Genomic DNA, 25,775 nt, shown 5'->3' with positions numbered 1-25,775 from the left:
TTTTCAACTATTTTCAGTTGAGTTGGACTGGGTTGAATATCATGAGGACAGAAGGAGTTTTTTGGGTGCTGAGCTAGGATATTAGATTTATCGGTGTCGGTAATGGCCCATGAATTGTCTTCTTTTCTAAGAGGAGGGGTGGGTTGGTTTATTCGTAGAATATTTTTTGTTGCTTTCCACAGCGACATATTTTTAGAGGTTAAAGATTCAACGTAAGTGTTGTATGATTGATTTTTGTAATTTTGGATTTCCTTTTTTATTTGGATATTTAGTTTGTTTAGTTTAGTCTTGTCATTGGGATACCTGAAGTTTTGCCAGCGTGCCCTTGTTCTACGTTTCTCGGTAATTAGAGCTTGTATATGAGGAGGAGTTTGGTTTTTTGTGTTTTTGTTTGTTTGGGGTATTATAGCTGCTAGTGCGGCCTTTTGTATCGCGGTTGTGAGGTGGTTAACAGAGTTGTTGATTTCGTTGATTGATTTTAGGGAAACGTTAAGTTTTATATCATCATTTAAAATGTTTTTGAAGATAGACCAATTTGTTTGGCCGGGGGTGAGAGTTTCCTTTTTGTATGGAGAAACATTTAAACCTAGTTTGAGAATTATTGGGGTGTGATCGGAGGACAAGTCATAAAGGTTGGTAATGTCACAGTGTATATTACTTGGTAGTTTTTTGACAAAGATATCTAAGATATCAGGTAATCTGTTATTGTGAGAGGGCCAATAAGTAGGACCAGGAGGAGCTAAGGAAGAAAAATTATTGTTGTTTATACAGCACTGTAATGCTCTGCCTCTAGTGTTTGGAGAGCGATTTCCCCATGTTGTATTTTTTGCGTTGTAGTCACCTCCCGAAACGAAGCGATGTCCCAGTGTAAAAAAGTATTCAGAGAAATGATCGATAGTGGTGATGGGACCTGGAGGACAATAAATTGCGGATACAGTAATAGGTATGTTATTATGAGTAACAATTGAAACGCTGCATGCTTGTATATGGGGAGAAATGTAAGAAGGTAGAGGGTAATGGGGTATGCTAGATTTAATGTTAATTGCCGAACCAGCGTGAGCTGTTCTGTCAGGGTGGCACGAGTAGTAAGAATTAAAGCCATACATTTTGACGCAGGAAGTAGAAGTAAAGTGGGTTTCAGAGATTAGAGCAATGTCGGTATTTGTTTCGGTTAGGATGTGTTGAAGTTCGTCTAAGTGTTTTCTGAGGCCATTGGCGTTCCAATGTACACGCGGCCTTAAGGTGCGTTTACATTAAGGCCGCGAACGCGAACGAACGCGAACGAACGCGAATTCGGTACATTAAATCGGTACCAACGATCAGGTGTAAACGGTAGACCGAACGCGAACGAACGCGAACGAACGCCCATTTGAGCCATTCGTTCGCCTTCGTCGCGGTTCGAATTGGTGGCGGTAAGATCAAAGAAATCGATATTTAGTATGCTATCGAACGCAAAAGAAGAATCACGAGCGAATAGTTTGTGCGGTGGGGCCGAATATCGGCAATTTGTACCATTCGTTCGCGTTCGTTCGCGTTCGCGGCCTTAATGTAAACGCACCTTTAGAGTCGTTCTGTGTGTTATTTGTAGTTGCGTGTTTGTTGCTTATCGAGTTGTTAGGCATGATGTCACTATCTTATCTTGGGTTCCAAGGTCACCGAGCGCGCGGTGCCTGGAGCCGGTCTTTTTGTATATTATTAAATTAATTAAGAATTACACTTTTTATTAGTTTAAGAGTATAATTTGTAATTTATTAAAGTAATAATTTTATGCGCACAACGTGTGTTAGTATACTGATTAATTACGTAAAAATTCGAGAAAAATCGGTTCTAGTATAAGAAAGCTGTGGGCACATTATACGGATTATGTTAACACTGGTGTGTACTGTACGACTGCTCACGAGCAACTGATCTATTACCTAAAATTGTTTTTAAATCAAATGCTCAAATTAAATATATACATAATATTATTATAGTATTGATATAAAGTGAAAAATATCCTTTTCGCGTTAAATTATTGAAATTATTAACATTTTTTTTTAATTAAAAGTTGAAAACAATTAATATGTAAACATAGATCATTACATTTAAAACGTTTAATTTCAATTTCAATTATTATTAAATGCAAACACGAGTTAAATACCATAACCAACTCTAATATAACTAGATATAACACTGCGTACTGTATTGTATGTCGTATAAATGTTAGTTTTATTTATTTTTCAACTGTTGTGGAATTAACTCAAACAGTTATCTAAAATCAAAATATACAAAATTAATAAATGATATATAACGTAATGAATCTTTAGTACAGTGGTATAATAAATTTTGCTTTAACAATACAAAAAGAAGCAAACTTTGTAGTAAATTAGACTAGGGTTTTTCTTATTTCGTGATAAGAAAGAAGATAAAGCTGATATTTCAATGACATATTTCGTACACAATCTGAGATTTCAATGAATTCATGAAGTACGAAGAATGGAAGATAATAATACATGGTACAGCGTCATACAGTGACTAAATTACGATTAAATTGTGTCTATTCAAACGGGATATTTTGAAACTCATTCACGACAGGGGCGTCATTTGGTGGATTCAGACTATACATTGGCAGCCCTATTTTTTTAAATGTTTGGTTGGCCCGTATAAAATGTTATAATTGTGCCGTTGTCGATAAAATGTAAGATGCAAACGCGCTGTAATGGTGCGAGTTTTTCATAAAAACCTATTGTCCTATTGAAGTATAGAAGAATTTTTTTAAGTTCCGCTAAATAAACAGGATATATAAATGGCCTGGTGGAGGGAACAATTGGCCTGATTCAAATGTTTGCATCCCTATTGAAAAGTTGAAATGACGCCCCTGATTCACGATTGAAAAATTTCGGGATTCTTGCTGTATTTCTAAATTTCGACCAATATTTTTTATATTTTAAGTATAAAATGAGCCAACAAATAAATTAAAATAAATTTTAAATATTTCTAAATTAAGAATCAAAAATTTCAAGAATAAAAAGAATCAATGCTTCCTTTATTTTCAAGGACTATAAGCTTCTAAATAAATTTATGTGATATTGTTAATTTTTTATTAAATGTATATACATAATACATTTTACATTTCGATACAATATCATTTATTTTTTCGAGTTAATCATAAATATTATGCTAAATTGAGTTTATATTTTAGAAAAGTAAAATAGATGGAATAAATCTAAGATAGTTTCGAAAAATCCTAATTGGGTTCCAATTAATGTCAAAAAGTTTACCAATACCATTTTAAAATTCTCGTCAAAAGTGATACTAAATATATAATTATAATACTAATTATCTAGTGAGATAAACATTATAAATATATTAAGTATTTATAAATCTTGAATTTAATTGAATTATAAATAAAAAAATCTAAAGATATTCAGAAAAAATTACCATGTTAAAATATATTAATGATTTATTTAACCATTCTCACAAATACTGCGATAATAAAGTTTTTCAGCCCTACGATTATTTTGTATATACCTAAGAGTTACAACTATTGAGCAGTTTAGCAGTTATATGTATACAAAAAGAAAATCCATAACATTATAATCAACAAATTGATGTTAAAGCTTCAAAAAGAGATCGCCATTTGACACTGAAATATTCATTAAATATTAGTCATTCAATTTTTTTATTCCTATTAATATAAATTTTAAAAATAAAGCTGATCTTACATATATAAAATAACTAATATAATGTACCATAATTAAAATACAAAGAAACAGTTATATATTAAGATTTTTTTCTTTTTAAAAGTATTTTTGCTCTAGCAATTGTTGAATATTAGAGAGCGTGAACGGCAAATACTTGCTATAATCATTAGCTTTCATTGATATCCAATTTACAGACTCAGGTCAAAGTATTATGCAAACTGCACAACTTCAAAAGTTATGGGTGAACTAAATGACTAGCCAATTTCGGGGTTCAAACACCCAAAACTGATAACAAGAAATTTCTAATAGGAAATATTGTCTAGTTGGTACTTTGAAAAAGGTTGTTTTTCAGAAGTTTTCTTAATAATTACGAAAAATGAAGGAAAAGTTATAAAAATACGATTAAATTCACTGCGTAACAGATTTCGATATAATCGAATTTTAGTTTTAATTTTAACTCAAAGAATAACAATCATAGAAACATGAAATTTTCACTTTATGTCTATATCATAATTTTTTCTTTGTAGACAGAATAGTTTTCAAAATATATTTATCTATTTTTTTAACTATTTACAGTAAATTGAAATTCTTATGTTTTCTTATTTTATTTTTTTTTTTTCAAAAATATCAGTAAATTAATATTCGTTCAATAAAAATTCATGAAAATGTAATTAAAAAGTTACTCGTATTTATCCCAGACAGCAATTTGGTAATGTTAATATTATAATAACGTTAGTAATTGATTAATTATCAAATGTTATAATTTTGGTGTTAGTATAACATTATCTAGAGTCTAAATAGGTAATATTAAATTTAAAATGTCTCTTCAATGTGATTATTAGAGTTTTTTTTATAATATTAAAGTTTAAATTACTTAATAGTATTACAGAAACATCAAGTTATAAACTTATTTTATTATTTTTCTTAAAATATTATTTTTATGTTTTAAATTGATTATATTTAAAATGTTTGAATTATAAAAATAAAAATAAACATTTAGAGAACATAATTTAACGAATAATCTATATATTTAGCTAAATATACTAGTATATGCATGGTTAATTTAGTATGGTCGCGAACTCGTGACATCTAACATAATAACGTTTAATTATATTATACTACAGTGGCGAAGATGAGTATTTAAGTTGGGGAGACATTAAAATAATACATATTATTAATACGTACGTTACAACCCCCCCCTCCCAATTTACAACTTTATATACATTTATAATGTAAGAGACACAGTCTTTTATTTTTTATTTCATATTTTTTTTCGTACGAGTAGTTTACTATTCCATCATTCAACATTTCATTAATTAAATCATCAGACATAGAGGCGAATGACAATAGTACAATATTTTAATATTTAGATACAAATATCAGACCAGAAATAAATAAATCGTAAAATAAAAACCAACTAATAACTACAATAACAATATTGCGTTAAACGATAACGCATCAACGTGAAAAGCAATGACGATTACAATAATGTACCTAAAGATATAATAAATACGAATGCGAGACATGTCTCATAGCGCAATGATAATCCCCACTCAATAACCAATTCCCCCTGCACAGCGTGCCTTGGAAAACGAGACGCTGCAACGTGTCGTCTCATAATATTAATTTTTATATCTGTATTTGGATGTTTATAGAATTAACCACTACACCACAACGAACGACAGCTTGTGTGCACGGTACGCAACTAATCTATTTTAAGAATACTAATACGGTATGGCACAAAAGTAAAACTATGATAAATATTGAAGTATATATTATATAAAAATAAATAAAATATAATAAAACCAAATTATGTATCCGTATTAAAAGTGGGTAGACATTGTCTCATTGTCTCCTATGACGCTTCGCCACTGTTATACTATTATATTATATTTAGATTATAATGATATGTGGTTAATGGTGCTCGAATTGGTAAAAATTAAGTAGAGGAGCTCAGTCTAAACATTTGAAAACTGCGTTCCACATGCGCAATTATTTAACACGGACCCGTGGGGGGCTTCGTGCCCCTCCCCCGACAACCATCATGTTTGAAAATTGAAATGTCTACATCGGTGGCGACAGGCGAATCATAGGCCGTCGCGGGCATCGTTACCCGCCGTGGTTGTCGATGGCCGGAGGGCGGTAGTGGGGTACAATTTAATATACCATATCTATGAATTACGATAATAATAATTATCATTTACAACTACTAGCTGTTTTATTTAACCGCCCGTTTATCCATGAAGGAATTGATAAATATAAATGTTATTCAGTTTTTCGTCTATTCGTCAATAAGTTATCAAATATCACCGTTTACTTTATTTCTAACCTATAAAGTGTCCTGTACGCTCAATACAGTGATTATTCGTATCGTTTTGTATTTTCAAAACGCATTTCACGTGTTTCGGGTTTGTTGTGATTGGTGCAATACACTTTCTAAGGTAAGTAAATTAATTATTTGATTAATAATTAAATCTATTTAAATTATTATAAGGCAATATTTAATTCTAATATACTTCTATATTATACCTAGGTAGGTTTAATCTTTAATAAATAATAATAATTAAGTCTTAACATTTAACACACTCCAAGAATTGGCTTCTTTAAAAATATGGTATGTACGATTTACTAGATAAACTATACTATAGTTGTATAAATGATCCTAGTTCACTCAAGTATTGTGATTAGAAACATAATTTTTATAAACCATACAATTGTATTAAAGATCTTTAGATACGAATTCTATTCAATTTCATATAGTATTTGTATACAAAAACTATTACTATAGTATAAAATTAATACTTATATTTGGTAATCATAGCATCTAGGCAACAATGAACAAAAATTAGTTACTTTGCGGATCTAGTTGAATATAATATACAGTAGGAATGTTGTATAATATGGTTTCCCACACAAAATTGTATTTTACTTTCAGTGATTTTCATACATGCTTAGAAGGTGCAAATTATAAATCATAATTGTATAATATATACATAGTAATATATTACCCTTTTTCTATACATGCTTATGACACATTCCATTTAAACTTAAAGTAAAATCTTAAGGTACATTTTCTAATGTTACTAATGCTACTAATTAAGTAAACCATGTTCGTTTTTTATACACAATAATAATATGTGTTTTTTGTCATATAATATAGTTTATAACAGGGGTTCCCAACCTTTTTTATTTAACGGTACACTTGATCATTTTAAAAATCTCCACAGCACACTTAAATAAATAATAATGAATATACATAATGTCATAATTATATATAATGTATTATAATATAATTATATTAACATAATATATATAATACAAATTTAATTTGACATTTAAGACCGGTGTTTTTTACATAATTCCTCTATTACGGGTGAAACAGTTGAAACGATACAAATTGTTAAAGGATAATCAATGTCACCATTCCACGTAAATCCAAAACATAAATAATTATCAACATACTTACGTTTAATTTTTAAATTTAAACTTTTATCACTTATTAAAGCTGATTGTTTAATATTAATTTCAATATTTAAATTGTTGTCATTTGCACTAACATCACTGTCATCCGTTAATTTACGCTTTTTTAAAAATTATCCATTTTTAAATTTAACTTAAAATATTTCTTGATCAAAATACCTTTACAGTATAATGGGTAATAATTACACGCGCTCAATTTTCATTATAATAAGCACCGGCTATGTTTTCATGTAGTCATTTTAATATGTGGTAAAAGTCAACGCAACTGCTTGCAATACCCGTATCGAGTAGTATAGGATCCCATATAATATTATATCTGTTTTATCAGGACATTTTATCATTTTTATTTTCAAGGGAATTTTTAAGTCAATGCTATTATAAATATAAATTATAATTTTGATTATTATATTTAGTTATATTTAAAAAATTATAAAATTACAAAAATTATACGGCACACCTGAATAATTTCGCGGCACACTTGTGTGTCGCGACTCGTGATGAGCAAAAGTGACTAATAACTACCGACTTAGTCGGTAGTATCAAATGACTAATTTAGTTACTCGAACATTTTTATTTTTCGACTAATTATCATTATTCAATTTGACTTTTTTTTATTATTCAACTGATTTTTATTGGACTGATTGCAAACTTTAGCATAAATTACTTTAATTCAACAATATAACAAAAATAATAATAATATAACAAAAAACATAAACATTACTAGGAAAAATAAATACAAATTTACAACTGTTTTAAATTTATAGTGTGTGCGACGTGCGCCGTGCGTGTCATTATCGTTATTTTTGTTTTGACTATGTATGACTGCTGCAGTCAACTGCGGAAACAAAACCTTACCTTTAAATAGAATTACGACTACAATTTAAATTTCTTAGAATTACCGAGTTATCAGTTATTTTAGTCGACTAATTTCATTTATTCATATTAGTTGGTTGGAAAAAAAATGGTCGACTAATTTATATGATTTGTATATAGCTGGTCGTGCAAATTATAAAGGTCGATTCACACATATCAGTCACGAGACCGTTCAGTTCCGAGAATTCGGGTCAGTTTCAGTCATAGAAAATAACGTTTCGCTAAATTTAGATCGCGTCATCCACACTCATCAGTTTTCTTTCCGAATCCGATCCGTCAGTATCCGTTCAGTCACAGATCCGAGAACTTTTGAATTCTCGCCAACGATATTTTTCGTTTTGACGGATGACAATTGTAGGCGAAATGGATGATGAACATCTCATCGAATGTGTTCGACAGTACGAAGTGCTATACGACCTATCAAATCCAAAATATATGGACACTTCATATAAAAATGTTCCTAACCGTTCCTTTGGTGTTATAGCTTTTCTCCAATGTGTATCTTTTTTTTTAAATATACATACAATTTCTCAAGTAACGTATTAAAACAATATTCAGACATTCTGAAATATTGATAAAATTTAGTTCCATCTTCAATCAGTTCCTTATAAAGTGTCAAAAACTCTCCTTCACTGTCTCTTTTTTGCCATGCCTCATGCACCCACTTTCGTCTCTTCAGAGTATTCTTTTCTTCTTGTTCGGTTTCCTCGTCCAAAATAATCGCAATAATACATAATTCTTCATCAGTGAAATTCGCCATATTCACGTTGTAATGCTTAGTATTATTTTAATGTTTTAAAAAAAATATAACAAAAATATATATAAAAATACGTGATGTGTAAACGCGTGTTTGGTATAGACTCAACACGACTGTCCCGATTTCTCGAAACTGACCGGTCTCGGTGACTGATATGTGTGAAACACACTTGACTGATCAGTCAAAATCGTCGGTGACTATCTCTGATCGGATACGTCACTGTCTCGTGACTGATATGTGTGAATCGACCCTTAATCGAATAATAGTCGGTAGTACGTAATGAAAACCGAATAATAGTCGGTAGTATCAAATAGTCGTTTCTGCCCATCACTAGCCGCGACACAGCGGTTGGGAATCCCTGGTTTATAATGTTTTACTTATTATTAGAATCTAAGAGTTGATCAACAATTATATAATTATGTGGTAAAGTTTAAATCATAAATAAATCTTAAAGTTCAACTACCTATTGATTCATTATAATTATTAAGTAAAAAGTAATTAATTCCTAATTATTTATTATATTTTTTTTTTTTTTTGTAACTAGATATAGTTTGAAGTTATAAATTAAGTTATTTTTATAAACTTAAGTACCAACCAACACTTTTTTTAGTTTTTATGAACCCTAAAGTTTTTGCTAATTAGTGTTTTATATTTTTATATTATAGGCAAAGTACTAATATTGTATCATTTTCCTATATAAAATGATAATTAGTGAGCGTGCCAAAAAAAGAAAAAACAAAAATGAAATTGATTACACTCTTAATGTAATTTATGGTAAATCGAACAATGTTTTCCAAGAAGTTTCTAAATCAATTAATTTGTTTGATAATAATGAACCATTAAATACAGTCCTAAATGTATTGTCTCCTAAAGAGTCTTTAATAATTAAAACCCCAGCAACAATATTATTTAGTACTTGTACTTACTTCCAATACTTGTTCTGAAGAACAATCTGAAGTTCTGTGTGATAATGTGGGAGAATATTCAATTATTCAAGAAGATTTTTCTTTAAAGGACTTCCTAGCATTGTGGGCTCTTAAATTTAATATTTCGCACATAGTTTTAAATGGATTACTAAAGGGATTAAAAAACCATAAATGTTTCAAAGATTTACCTGTGGATAGTAGAACTCTTTTATCAACTCCAAAAAATATTTATCAGAATATACAAACTGTTAAGCCAGGAATATATCATCACTTTGGATTGGCCTCTGCGATTTTGAAGTATACTCCCAATAATGTTAATGAAATCAATATTGCCATAGGTATTGATGGAGTGCCTTTGTCAAAGAGTAGTGGTGGTCAATTTTGGCCTATTTTAGGATATATTATTCCTCAAGATTCATCCTTCAAAAGTGTATTTCTTATTGGCATTTACTATGGCCTTGAAAAACCAGATGATAGAAATTTATTAACTTCTTTCAAATTTTGTAGATGAAGCTAAATATCTTATTAGTAATGGTATTATTCGAAATTTTATTGAAATAAAAATTTCAATAAAAGTATTTTGTCTTGATGTGCCTGCTAAAAGTTTTATCTTGCGTACAAAAGGTCATTCTGGATTCTCTTCTTGCACAAGATGTAAAATCGAGGGAGAATACATAAACAATAGAGTATGTTTTCCCTACTCCCATGTGCCTTCTTTAAAAAGAAATCATCACTCTTATATTAATAAACTCGATGAAGACTTTCATGTTTCTAATGAATTAACACGTTTAATTGAATTGCCAGGTTTTGATTAAATTAACTCTTTCAGTCTTGATTATATGCACCTAATTTGCTTAGGGGGGATGAAGAAGCTTCTATTTATTTGGACCAAAGGACCATTAAATGTTCGCCTACGATCAAAGAGTGTTGATGATTTATCATCTTCTTTATTATCTTTAAAAAATTGTATTACTTCTGATTTTGTACGAGGTGTAAGAAACATGAAAGAATTAAGTCGCTTTAAAGCCACCGAATTTCGAACCATAGTTCTTTATGTTGGTCAAGTTGTTTTCAAAAATATTTTAAGCAATAAATGTTATGAGCATTTTATGGCTTTAAACATTTTTATGTTAATACTTCTTAGTCCAGAGAGAAGCACATTGGTTGATTATGCTAGAGACCTTTTAAATTATTTTGTTAAAAGGTTCGGAGAAATATATGGTAGCTATTACATATATCATATCATTCAAATAAGACAACCAGGCCAAGGACAACCACGTGCCGAAAACAACGCAATTAAAACAGAATCAAACAGAGTATATAAAGGCTCCGTTTCACCACCAACGGCAGACGTGTCTAGCTATCAGTACAAGCCCTTCTGAGTTTTGTCTTTGATATTGTTAGTGCACAAATTTATAATTTGTATCTGTATTTGTATTTGTATTTATTAAAGTGTTTAAAAGTGTTTAAATTAATTATTGAATCAATTTATCCTACTCCAACAACATCATTACGATAGGTACCTGTTTTTATTGGGTACCACGTAACAATATATTTAAAATAAAAAAATTATCTAGTCGACTGAAATATTGGACAATATATGATATTAAAAAGAAAATGATGGTACTTCATCATAGTGGAGTAAAAATAGCCATGCCCATTATTCATACGGACATTTAAATAAATTGTAATTTGTAAATAAAATTGTAAATAGTGTAAATCAGTAAATCAAAGTTGTGTTATTAATGCTCTTAAATAAAGTAGGATAGATAATAGGTACATATACTAGCTAGTATAAATTTATTAATTATTACTTCAAAATATCAGCATATTTTTAATAGTAGGTACATAATTAAATGAAATGTTTAAAATTTTCATAAATTCAATTACCTACCTATTTCCTTTTTTTAATTAGATGGATGATCATTTTGGTTGGATTGTTGTGGAATTTTGTGACGATGAAAATGTTGAAGTAGTGTCGAACTTTTGGTTGAAAAATAATTCTTGTGCTTGGCCTAAAGCTTCTAAGCAAGCAAAGAAATATATCCAAAAAAGAATTAAGCCAAATATGAATGACTTCATATTTTACAAATCCAGACTAATTGGAAATAAAGTGTATAGTTAAGAAATAACTGTATTATAATAAAGGTATCTAGGTTATCTAATGAGTTGTGTATTAATTTGTTTTGTACCAATTGTTCAGATTCATATAATGAAGCGAAAAGAAAATTGCCATTGGCAATTCATAAATCTGATTTATCAAGTGCTGATGACATCATTGGTGGGATAACAAAAAGAAAAAGGAAATGCCCTTATGAGTATAGAGGCCAAAGTTTGTCTCCCACTTTAATTATGAAATCAAAAAAATTGAAAGTCAACAATTGAAAACAAAAAAAGATATCTTCTGATAGCTGTCCTCCTCGTTATCAAGGTAAGATTCAAAATGTTCTTTTTCTAATGCATTTATAGTTTTATGTAATAACTTGTATTTTTCTTTAAATTTTTTAGATGTTTCTCAATCAGCTCATTCAAACAAAGAAATAAATAATTTTGAATCTTCTGATAATTCCAATGATGCCTCTTATGACTCAGACAAAGATCCTCTTTGGAAAATTGACAAAAGCCAAAGTATAAATATTTTTTCATATTATCAATAATTAGATGTATATTAGAATAATAAAATAAAATTATTTACCAAATTTTTATTTAATTTAAACGTATAATTAACTATTTCATATAATATAATATAAATTTACTACTATAAATGAAAACTAAAAATAATTTAAACATCAAATTAATTATGGAAATAAAATTCAGTATATTAAAAAAAAAATAGATACCTACATTTAAAAGTAACCATTGAATTTTCACTATAATTTTTAAGAAGTTTTAAACCCTGTTCGACTTAGTATGCTAATAAATGAATATTATATAAATTAATATTATTATCTATTACATTATTTTTATCACCATTATACATAATATTAGATGTAATAGTCTAATGTTGAACTTAATCTAATTCTGACTTATAAATTTTGATTTGTTTTATTTATATATAATATTTATATATCTATCTTTTGATATATGTGTTGATTTTTTTTTAATCTTTAAAAGTGTTGGCATTATGTTTCCCTAAATTTGTGTTGGTATAATAAGTATTGTATTAAAATTGAAAATTTATTGTTAGTTGTATTACTATGTTATTTTGGCTTCAAAAAATGTAATGTATATTTTCTAGGAATAATTATGTAATTTTATATTTAAACTTTTGACTGTAACTTTTTGTTTTGTAGGGAACTCTGTTATTGATGGTATTAATTGTATAACTCCTGTAAAAAATGCCTCTGTGTTAGTTAATAAACCTATTGACAATACAGAACATATAATTCCATCTCCTGTTGGAACTTGGACAGTTGAAAAATACGAAGATACACAATTATTATATAAAACAAGTTCTGATCGCAGTAGTATCAAAGTTAAAAAAGTATTATTTTGTGATCAAATTATTGATAACTCAGGTAATAAAATCTATGATAGTTTATGATTATAAATTTATTCTTTAACTTCAATAATCATGATAATTTAATAAATGTTACCTAAAATATACAATTTATATTAAAAAAAAAAAAAAGGTTTAAAAACTTCATTGTATATCCTATGATTAATTGTACAAGCAAAAGTATTAATGTAAATAAATAATTTCTTTTAGTTTGCCATCACTATAAAAAATAAAAATGAACCCATAAAGTTTTAACATTCCAATATATATCTGTGTATCTATGCTAATATTTATATTCTTTAATAAATTAAGATAAACTTTTTTATATAACTATATAGAATCAAGTACTACAGCTGATGTTTTGAAATTGCCTCAAGATACTAATATTTCTCAAAACCAGTCAAATATATCTGATGGTATGTGCATTATTTAGTATAATAATTTATACTTATATAGGTATTGTATTTATACCTATCTAATTTCTGATAAACTTTATTGATTTGACAGATTTTCAACAGTTTATTACTAATACTTTAGTAAATGTAAAATATGACATTGGTAGCATTTTAAGTATTGTACAATAAAATAGTATTAGTATTAATACATTAATGGCTAATAAAAATACTTCAGCCAAAGATATCATAAATCTTGATAGTATATTTCCTATTAAAACTCATGGTGAATTAGAATCTTTGGAAATAAAAATTAAGGCTGATGAAAACTTTAAAAATACATTGGTATTATACTTTTTAACTCTTTAAATTATTCTCTATTATATAAATGTATTGTAACATAATATGTTTATTTTTTAGATTACTCAGTTATCAGTATTAATTGATATTAATGATCTTGGAAATAGTGTTCGAAGAATTGTATCAAGAATGTTAAGTGATGTTTTGCTATCTGAATATTCGTTATATGGATTTAAATCAAAGCTGTGTTTCTCAAGTTTACATTGCTATCGAGTTATTATAGGTAAAGCATATTTAACTTTGACTTATAACAAATTACAATAAAACTAAAACTATGAAATGAATTATCACTACTATAGGTAGTTGACATTTATTATTATTATTAAGCATTGTAATATGTTGCATTTTATTTTATTAATCTAAGATATTATTATTGTATATTATATAGATGCTATAAGAGTAAATGTAAAGTACAGTGTTGTTCCTGAAAAAGAAATTGATAATTCGCTAGGAATTTGGCTATCCCATGCACCATTTCGTATTAAAAAGCTTATTTCGAAAAAAAGAAAAACTCTCCAGAATTCTTTCTTCAAGTTAATATTAATTGTTATGTATTATTCATTAAATTATGTTTATCAATATTGTTATTATATTATTAACATTTTTTTAAATCTTAGTATTGTATCTTTTAAATTGACAATTTTTTATTTACTTTTTATAATATATAATATAATTAATATTACATATATACTCCACAGTTCGTTATGTTTTTATTTTAATTTTGAATGTAGAATCATAATATTAAAATTGTATAAACATATATTAAAATATTGATATTCCAATGTATTAAACCTATAAATTTATATGTTATTAACATATATTTATGTGCTATTTTAGAGTAAATAAATTTGCATTTTAGTTAAAGTTGTTTGTTTATCTACAATCGCACATATTTTCAAAACCAATGCTAATAAAGAAATATTTAAAAAAAAATTTTCTTTTATGGTTATAATATTTTAAATATAATATTACAATATTATTTGTTTAAAATGTTTGTCAAATATTTAAAAATAATATTAACTGAATATTATGTGATCAACATTATGATAATATTGATATTATGTCGTTAGGATAACATGAAATTAGCGGCCAAATAATTTTGTAGTAATGTTACAGTAACGTCCACAAATATTATCATAACATTGATGAAATATTTTACTAAATGTTACTGTTTTGTAATTAACATTCTTATAACATTATAAGAATATTCTTTTGCTGTCTGGAATGGTTTTTAAATATTAGTTCATCATTAAATTTAAAACATTCATAAATGTTTTTGTGGACATGTTTAGAGGTTAATATTTTGATGATATTATGAAAATAATATTATGAGAACATAATATTTTCTACCACAGTAATTTTATGATAATGTTTTCATAATGTTAAATAATCTTTTAATAACGTTGTTATAATATTCTTAATAATATTATTATTACAATTTTAATATTGTTTCAACATTGTGATAACATAATTTTGTTGTCTGCGATTATATGTAACTGATTGAAAGAAAACATTAATAAATTTAAAAAAACATATATTAAATAGTTTATGATTATGAGTATAATCATTTTAATTTTTTTTTACCCTAACACATCTATTAAACAAAACATTAAGTATAAATTATATAAAAAGTATTGGTTATAGAAAATTATGCAATAAATTAAACTTATTTTTGGTTCAACTGTTTTATCCAATTGACGGTCCAAATATTTACAACCTTAATTTTAATGTACTAAAATAATATATTTCTGTTGGACAAATATGATACCTATTGGAAAATAAAGTTGGAAAAATGTTATTCTGGGATGTAAATCCACCACTACCTTGTTTGCTTACAGTGAACACAAAGTATAATATATAAGTCAATGTACTGAGTAATAAAATATAAAAAGAAAATAGTAAGAAAATTTAACTGACAGTAAAAGATTTAACATTTAACAGATAGTAAAAGTTATAGGTATTTATGAAACCGTTAAGAGGGTATGATACACCCATAATTTAATAATAGTAGAGGATCATTAATTTTTTGTTTTAAATAAAAAAACAGTATTATAATTTATCTAATATTTTAATTTTTTTGCCAGCAAAATTGAATTCAAAGTTATTTATATGTAAAATTTGTAAAATTTTAAGTTTTTTGTTTAGCTAAAGAAAATTATTGAGTTATGTTATCAAAAAAAAACAAAAACACTTCGTCATAAATAATGTTTTTCTTTGAAAGAAAATGCTTAAGCCTTTTTTTTAAAACTTACATTTGATGGTTTTATTTCTCGCATTATGATTTTTTCTGTCCAAAAATTATAGGTTAACTATTATTTTATGTATAGATTCACGTACATTTGTCCTTGTACCATTTATCAATGAAGCGTTAAGCGTCCCAGGACATACTTTTCAGTATCACGTCTTTTTAATGGCTTTTGCACCGTACGGACTGTCAAAGTTTAACGTTATTGCGAAATAAAACCACACGCGTTAACCGATTCTCAAGCAGTTTTCCAGACTAACAACCGTGTTAGATGATTCGAAAAATACCTTAAACGTTAATATTGTCATACATTTATGCTCTTGTATACCAGGCGTGGATCCAGCCTACCTTAACGGGGGGGGGGGGCGGATTATAAATAAGTATACATATTTAGATACCTACTGCTAAATACGAGTATATTATATTATATTATATAGGTATATATATATATATATATAAATAGTTATAAATGCAATAGTACATAATGCAATTCCTGATTATTTATAAATTTATAATGAATACTTTTTTTTGATGGTAAAGACGACTCACTTGAATCCACTGCAATTCGATTTTTATTTTCCTCAGTTGTTCGATCATCATTTTCCACAGTACTTGCACAAGTTGATGTGTAATATCGACATTATGTTTTTGTTCAATAAACGAATAAAATGAAGTAATTACAGTATAAAAACTTACAACTATAATACAAACGTCACCAATTAAATTAAAAGAATAAATCGCGGTCACTTTTAACGGCGTATTACGAGAAATATAATTTCGATTACTAAGGAAATTATACGTAATACAAGTACGCGTGTATATCTACGGTTGTCAAACTAAAGACTAAAGAGTGTCTAATCTAATGTCAACAGCAACACAACAATTATTACTATTATAGGTACTGCTAGAAATAAACTGATATCTGAATTATAAATATATATATTTTAGGCAGTCAGGAATAAGGAAGATTTTAATATATGTAAACAAAATAAACATGGAATCTCATACTATTTTTAGAACAAAACTATGAGTCGGTTGGGCTGGCCGGCTGGTGGTTGTCGTCGCTCATACGGTCGCAATAATGTTGTTATCGACACTTCATATATTTATGTTATAAAAATAAAAGACGAAAATTTGTGACAATAACAATTAACAATACATTAGAATGGTATAACACAAAATAATGCAATTTAATAGTATAACAAATTAGATACAACACATTTTGATACGGCTGACGGGGGAGCGCCCCTACCGCCCCCCCAGGATCCGCGCCTGTTGTATACAAGTAATTCGAACGACTCATTCAACAGGTATGATTATTAGGCATGCAGAATATGAAATTATTTGTTACGAAAGTGGTTAAACGGAATTTGTTAATGTGAATATTTACTGACCACGGAATGGATTTATATAAGAACGTGACCTATAAGAGGTTCAACGTTCAATTTAATTAAAAAAAAAAAAAAAAATTAAATAAGTATATAAATAAATAAACCATTATAGAATAATAAAATATCAAAAATTGTAATGAATTAAATTACAGTAAAAAACATGGTTAAAAATAATCTGTGCTTATAGCATTTCTTCACAGCATTTTTTTTTTATTACGGTAACTTTTTTTTTTTTTTTAATTAATTATAAAAATTAATTCACAAAAAAGTAACTTGTACTTAAAATTTATGAAATACAGTGTGTTTCCTTTTAAAGGTAACACTAAATAATTCTGTCCAGTGACATCGGATTAATATACGGTTTTCAGGAGGAGATAGGGAATACATAAATACACATTTTTTAATGATTCTTAACGAATTGTAGGTATTAGCATATGTTCAATTAAATCCTCGATCTTCGATTAGGCATTTAAGCAACGATATTGGAATTTCTTGTAAAAAATTTCATAAAATTTTGAAAAAAAAATAAATTGAACCCGTATAGAACTGATTTAGTACAAAAGTTGGTACCAGGTGATTCTAATCGTAGACTTACATTTATTGCATGGTTTATGATACAATTACACGACGAACCCGATTTTTTACGATTTATCTGTTGGATCGACGAATCAAAGTTTACCAACAACGGTATAATTAATAAACAAAATAACCGGTATTGGGCTGATCACAATCCATATTGGACGACTGATACAAATCACCAAACAGTTTGGGGAACTAACGTTTGGTGTGGGTTACTTTATCTAGATATGTTATTTTTACGATGGTACACTTACCGAGAGAAGATACTTGGAGTTTACATGAACTAACATTTACGTCTAATTGAGGTTAATCAATTCCTCAAAATTAAATTTAAATGATTTAATAATATCTGCAAACCTACGGATACGAAAATAATAAATACAATTTCATAATAATTCATAAAATTCTAGTATGATTGGTGAAAAATTCAATAATTTTAATCGAAACTTTGACTGGTTGCCATTTAGTCAAATTTGATTTTAGAACTATGGTAAAAAGGACCAAATCGACTTGAAAAAATTCGGTCTATCCGAATTTGGTATTCAAAACACCTGTTGCCATTTAAAAAAATGCAAGTTGTATTGCGCATGCGCACACGGAAAGATCTAAAAATGTAAAAATCATTAAGAAATGTGTATTTATGTATTCCCTATCTCTTCCTGAAAACCGCATATTAATCCGATGTCACTGGACAGAATTATTTAGTGTTACCTTTAAAAAGAAACACACTGTATATATATATAAATAATGGAATTTAAACTTATAATATGCAAATACATATTTTACGAAAACAAGCTGATTTATGAATACTGAGAGCGTATTGATTTATTATTTTTTGTAGTACTTATGTAAATATATTTATGACCATTGAATTGGGATTTAATATTAAACTTCAGGGAAAAATCGTGTGTATTAATATTTATTATGTATACGAAATATTATTTCATTGATAACTGTTATTTTATGAAAACATTTGTATATTATTCGGTTTATTCCTTTGTCACCGAAGGAATAAACAGAGGTAAATAAAAACAATTGTAAAACTTTTGAAATTAATTACTGATTAACGGACAATTAACTGATTAACTGATCAGGCAATTGTATGGTATATCTTAACATTTTCTTTTTTTTCTTTTTTAAATATATGTATCATAAAATTACATGATTATAATTGCATTAATTATAATATAAGTAGCGATATACAGCGAAGAAAATAAGAAGCTAATATCCATTTTTTAGTAATAATTTCAGTTAATGTTATATAAAATAATACTTATAGTAGCGGCTATATTTTTGGATTATTTCAATTACATTTTGGAGGATCAAATAATAAATTCTAGACAAAAATGTAAAAAAAAATATGTTGAAAACTTACTTTAAAAATTTAAAAAGACAATGAAATCAATAAAGTTTTTCTTTTTTTTCCCTTGCAGAAATATTTCATCGGAAAACCATAGTCCGAATCATTCCAATTAGGTATTCGTTTTTAACGTTCGATTTATTTACCATTGGTATTTATTTATTTTTTCTACCTGTATTTTTCTTTACAACTATATATAGAGCTATAAGCTGCATGGTGTTCTCTATTTCGTCACCATTGTTATTTATAGAAACGATGGTCTATATTCAGTTGTTCACCGTATTAAACAGGAATATTTTATTTTAAATAATCTTACACAATAAACGTATTGATCATTATTTATTTATTTATTTAAAAATACGTACAATAATAAAAAAAAATAATAGTATAAGCTCTGAGTAAACGAGGCTCAATTTTAGAGGGAGAATGAAGGGTCAGTGTTGGCAATGCGCATAAGACAGATGATCGATGAGTTAAGATGGTAGTTTTAGGAGAATAAGGGTATGTGGAAAGGAACATATGATCGTGTTAAGCGACAGGGAACATTAAACGAAACACGAGATAGTGATTCGTGACTGTCAATTTTAGAGGAAAGAAGATTAGAAAGAAATGCAATGTTAGCTGAGTGATGACGGTCAGCGAAACTCTTTAAGGAAAGTAGATGTTGAATTGATGTGTAATCGTGAGGTGAACAGGATATGTTTAATTTATAAGCAGCGTGACAGAGGAATTGTCTTTACTTACATACATACATGTCTCTACGTGCAGAGGCGGTGGATGGGTCCCAGAGTATGGTTCCATACTCAAGGAGGGGACGAACTAATGAACAAAAGAAATTTTTTAATGGAGTGAGTAAGTGAAAAATCTAAAGAAACACGACTTATGAAGCCAAGCAGCTTAAGAGCCCTACAACATATTATCTGGGTATGTATATAGGGCACAGGTTACGCGTTAGGATAAATACTAAATCTTTTACAAAATTATTGCAAATTTTCAAGGGAGTATTGTTGACGGAGTAAGTATAATTTAACGCAACATTAATACAACAAAAAGTCATTACTGAGCATTTAGGAATATTAAGAGCAAGTCCCAAAGATTCACCCCATGACACTAATCGATGAAGGTCGTTTTGGAGTAAATGACAGTCAGAGATGGATTTGATACGGAGGAAGATTTTTATATCATCAAAAAATATAAGGAGTTTAGCATGTTGAAGGACGGAAGCGGTTAAGTTAAAGAATAAAGCGAACAGAAGCGGAGAAAGAACAGCACCCTTGTGGTATACCTGATTAGGGTGTAAAGTGGTCCGAAGAGGTGGAATCAACAGTTACCCATTGGATCCTATTTTTAATATAAGAGCGAAGCCGGGAAAGTAGGGGTTCACCTAAGTCTATAGACTCAAGTGTTAACATAAGATAATTATGATTAACACGGTCGAAGGATTTAGAAAAATCTGTATAGATTACACTACTTGACAGTTTTCGTAGAAAGAATCAAAAATATATGAATGAAGATTATTTCTTTGTATTTTTTTTTTTTTTTTGCATTTTTCGCGTTTAACATCGCTGCGGTATACACCATAATATATCCACGTGGTGTATATATTATCTGTGTGTAATTCAAATATATTATACCTGATTCAACCTTGCATCAACGTCCTCTGGGGTGAAAAAATGAACCAAAGCTTTATTCGTGGTTCGAAGAAACCCGAAATTGCTGCAAATTCGACGGGACGGAGAGGCAAATAAGTATATATTGAAAATAAATCGAGTGCAGTGGCGTGCCCAGCAGGTAGGCCTGGTAGACCCAGGCCTACCCTGTTTTCAATTAATAATTATATTTTTCAAGAAACATAATTTTATACATTTTTTTGCTTCATAATACGATATGTAATTGAATCATTTTGGAACAAAGATTATTTATTTATTACTCACTTATAGCAAGCGTTTATACGTTATTAATAATTTTTTCCTTCGTCGCAAACAATTGTAGCCACAGTACTGCTTATCGGCTAAAAATAGTAAATAATAGACAATAATACACCCGAAGTGAGTTATTTATACATTCGTCACTGGCCGTTCACTGCCAACAATCGTCATTTGATATAAGATAATGAATATGGTTTACAAAATATGTTATTTTTTGGTATTAATAATTTATTAGTTTATTACATTGTGTACTGTGTACTGTGTAGACGTATTATAGTGACTTGTGTGTAACCGAGCCGATTGAGGAAATCGTTTTATTCGTTTTGTCTGTTTTTGTTTATGTACACTATTAGAATAACCTAAGTACTTTTTTATTTTATATTGATTTTATTTTGACTAATAATTAAATAAAAATAAAAATATGATTAGCCAGTTTTTTAAACCTATTCCGAAACCCACAAGGACATTGAACGATGATGATAGTACAATAGATAAACCACAAACCAAAATGTTAAAACTAAATGTTACCTCAACTTCTAACGAGTCTTCTATTTCCTCATCTAGTGTTACGTGCCAACCGTTTGATCCGTTAATTCAGTTACAACGTCTCAGTCAACGCTTGTGTGGAAGTGTAGTCAGGAATAATTAAGACTTCTTTTTAAAATAATTAAATTTATTTAACTTATAAAAATTATTCTAACTACAAATTTTGTAAATATTCTAGTGATAGAAATTATTTAAGTCCTAACAATTGTACTTATAAAATAATTGGAAATATTTCTAAGTCCAGACCATAACATACACTGACGTGAAGGTGCTCAGTGCAGCATAGACAAGACTCGTCTGATTTGCCCTTGTTTTCGGGTCCCTTTTATATGTGATATTGTATGTGTGTGTGTAAAATCCCAAATGTGTGTGTGTAAATGAATAAGATAATAAAATAAGATAATTTCCTATAAATTGTGAGTGTGTGTGCGTTATCTCCAGACCGTGACATAATTATTGACGCAAATGCCCAGGATGTGGTCACCACATCATTCCGATAAACTATTTTATTTCAATTTCCCAGAAAAACGTTTATGTGAACCCTTTCACTTGTGATTTCGATATTCTAATTCCTTATTGTAATCTCTAGTGTAATAACCACGTGAACACAACAATCTAACTTATCCATAGTTGTGGTTTTTGATGTACATGGGAACCTCCTTGTGATGTTGTGATGTGTTTTACCGTGTGACTACGCGGGACGCGACACTAGCTTACATGTGCTTGATATTAGCTTAAATAGTGATGAACAACCTATTCAGCCGATTATCAATTTTTCACGTCGTAAAATTTGTGAAAAACAACGTAATTTTCAAATTTCATGGTACAAAGTTTATCCTTGGACTGAATATTCTGTTCAATTGGATGTAATTTTCTGTTTTTGTTGTCGTCATTTTACTAATTCTATATCTCGTGAAAAGCATCAAGATGTTTTAATAGCCACAGGATATAATAATTGGAAAAATATTTCGGGGATGGCAAAAAAACATAACTCGGCAGATTCGCATAAAACATCGTTAGCCAAATATCAAGGTTATATATCATCAAAAAGTATAGGAGCTGTTACGATTCAAATGAATAGACATGTCGAAGAGAATATAAATAAAAATCGAGAAGTATTAAAAAGTGTTATTCGTTCAGTTTTGTATAGCGCACGACAGGACATAGGTTTACGTGGTCACAATAATGTAATCGATTATTCAAATGAAGACGAACACGACTTAGAAACTACAAAAAATCAAGGTAATTTTAAAGAACTATTAGATTTATTATGTTTGGAAAATGAAAAGTTGAATATAAATTTAAAGTCCCTACCTAAAAATGCTAAATATACTTCAAATAAAATCCAAAATGATATTTTATTTGCGTCTTCAAATGTCATTTTACAAACTATTATTAGAGAAATGAATGAAGGTAGTTCGGTTTATAGTTTAATTGTTGATGAAGCTCGTGATGCGTCAACATTTGAACAAATGTCAATATGTATCAGATATGTACATAAATTAACTATAAAAGAATGGTTCTTAGGATTTGTACAAGTAGAAGAATTAGATGCACTAGGCCTAACTAATTCCATTATCGAATTTTTAAATTCAGTTGGTTTAGATATTACAAAATGTATAAGTCAATCCTACGACGGTGCATCAGTAATGTCTGGTTCTACCAATGGCGTAAAAGTAAAAATTAGAGAACTATATAAAAACAAATGCCCTTATATACATTGCTATGCACAGCGGCTTAATTTAGTTTTGGTCGATGTTGCTAAATCAGTTGAGATTGTTGACTATACGATTGGATTACTTGAAGCAATTTTTGCATTTCAATCGAGTTCAACTTTACGTTATAAAATATTTTCTGATGTCCAAAAAGATTGTGAAACAATTTTAAAAGTCCCTCAGCATAGTGATACTAGATGGGTTGCAAAATATAAAGGTATTCATTTTTTTTTAATTAGTTTTGAACATGTCATAAAAGCTTTATCACAACTGTCAAGTAGCTCAAAAAAAAAAAGAGGCCGTAGAAGCCAAAGGATTATTAAACCAATTTCGATCGTTTGACGTATTATTTGTTTTAACATTTCTTGATAACCTTTTATCAACTATCAACGTATTTTCAATACATTTACAATCTTCTTCTCTTTATATAATTAAGTGTTTAAATTTATTTGATGCTACAATAAAAGAGCTTCAAAGTTTACGTTCGGATGAATTTTTCAATAACTTTTATAAAAAAGCTCAAATTATGGCTTCAAATTTAAATATCTCTATGGATAATTATGAAAAAAGACAGAAAAATATTAATAGTGCATTAAGTGATTATGTAATTACTTCAAAAATTGGCTTAAAATGTAATAAAACTACGAATCAAAAATTGCGAATTATATGTATTTTACAGTAATAGATAATATATTGAATGAAATGAAAAAAATATTTAATAACAATTCAGAATTTTTAACTGCTATTTCAGTATTCAATCCGATATCGAAAAACTTTTTAAATGATGATTTTGTTTTAAAGTGTATAAATTATTATGGAGATGACAATTATTTCTCTGACCAAGTAATAAGTCAAATCAAATTAGCAAAAAATATGTACAGTAGTTGTTGGCGCGGCAAGTGTTTTAAATAATATAGAACATACTTGTTCGCCATAAAATAAATTAAACATAAATTGAATAATAAAGACTGTATAATTGAATAATTAAATAATTAAATAAATATGTGGCCCTACAACGGCGCAACAATAATAAGAAATAAATCAAGGGTGTGGCCCACACGAAACAATAAATAAATATACAATTATATAAAACAATAATAATGCCCTTGGCGGATAGGCCCGTCGGCCTTAAACAAATAAATAACACAAATATGGTCGACCAATACTCACAATCACCAACGAAGATAAGTCTACAGCGCTGACGAAGAACAAACACGATGAAACCACGTTTTGCACAATGGCTGTTGGCAAGTGACCACCCTAGAATATGGGACAATTAATGAAAGGCAATACAAATTGCGCTGAACGACACTTACCAAACAGCCGACACGATACAAAACAAAAACACAGAAAAACGTGGTTTGAAGAAGATGGCTGTAGACCAACGCCCGAAACAGCAGCAGAAAGAATTGGTGTGCACACCACGACGAACACGAACAGAGAGCGAGCTGGTGCCGACGACATTCACCACGAAGGCTCAGGTCGCCGAACACCACAATGAAGATAAATGTCTCAGTGCCACCACACTAAAACAGAAACAAGAGAACTTAAGAACTTTTGTGGCACTGAGAGCATGACTAAACATTAAAGGAAAAACATAACCGAAAAACGCGAAAACGTGGAATAACGAACATTTACGCACGATGATAACAGCGCGATTACGTACCCGGCCGGTCGCACACGGAAGCTTATCACCACCGCCGACGATGGCTACGGATACGCAACGCACCGCTACACATCGCACGAAAATGATAACAACAACAAAAATTACACAAACATAATCACATATTTAAATTAACATCAACAGTAGTTGTAAAAATATTTTAGATTTTTACAACGAAATATGCATTATGGGGCAGTCATTTGGAGAAATTAAAAAAGTCATTGAACGAGTGTTAGTTATACCTGTAAGTTCAACATCGGCGGAAAGAAGTTTTTCAACAATAAAAAGGATAAAAACTTATTTACGAACATCTATGTCTACTACACGTCTTCATAATTTAGCGTTAATTTCTATTGAGAGGGAGTTAAGTTTTGAATT

At 28.7% G+C, this 25,775-nt stretch overlaps 1 protein-coding gene across 1 annotated transcript; it reads left to right on the top strand.

Moving 5' to 3' along the window:
- Positions 1-5,921: 5,921 nt before the first annotated feature.
- LOC112690932 lies at positions 5,922-14,829 on the top strand. The gene is made up of 10 exons (XM_025565042.1): positions 5,922-6,124; positions 11,635-11,839; positions 11,923-12,102; positions 12,228-12,347; positions 13,013-13,237; positions 13,557-13,634; positions 13,825-13,955; positions 14,031-14,193; positions 14,359-14,503; positions 14,808-14,829. Exons 1-10 carry the CDS (start codon positions 5,924-5,926, stop codon positions 14,827-14,829), a joined length of 1,470 nt encoding a protein of 489 aa, XP_025420827.1. The 5' UTR covers positions 5,922-5,923.
- Positions 14,830-25,775: the final 10,946 nt, after the last annotated feature.

This window comes from Sipha flava, unplaced genomic scaffold (genome assembly GCF_003268045.1).
Source record: "Sipha flava isolate LNK unplaced genomic scaffold, YSA_version1 529_pilon_pilon, whole genome shotgun sequence".
Taxonomy (NCBI): domain Eukaryota; kingdom Metazoa; phylum Arthropoda; class Insecta; order Hemiptera; family Aphididae; genus Sipha; species Sipha flava.
The sequence above is the reverse complement of the archived record's forward strand: the minus strand, read 5'-3'. Positions and strand labels throughout refer to the sequence as shown.

What these genes read in the sequence shown, in the direction of transcription:
- LOC112690932 (XM_025565042.1), top strand. Translation starts at nt 5,924, where the DNA reads ATGAAGGAATTGATAAATATAAATGTTATTCAGTTTTTCGTCTATTCG. An exon ending in TCAAATTATTGATAACTCAG is followed by an intron (nt 13,238 to 13,556) that starts GTAATAAAATCT and finishes ATAACTATATAG; the next exon opens with AATCAAGTACTACAGCTGAT. An exon ending in CTCCAGAATTCTTTCTTCAA is followed by an intron (nt 14,504 to 14,807) that starts GTTAATATTAAT and finishes GTGCTATTTTAG; the next exon opens with AGTAAATAAATTTGCATTTT.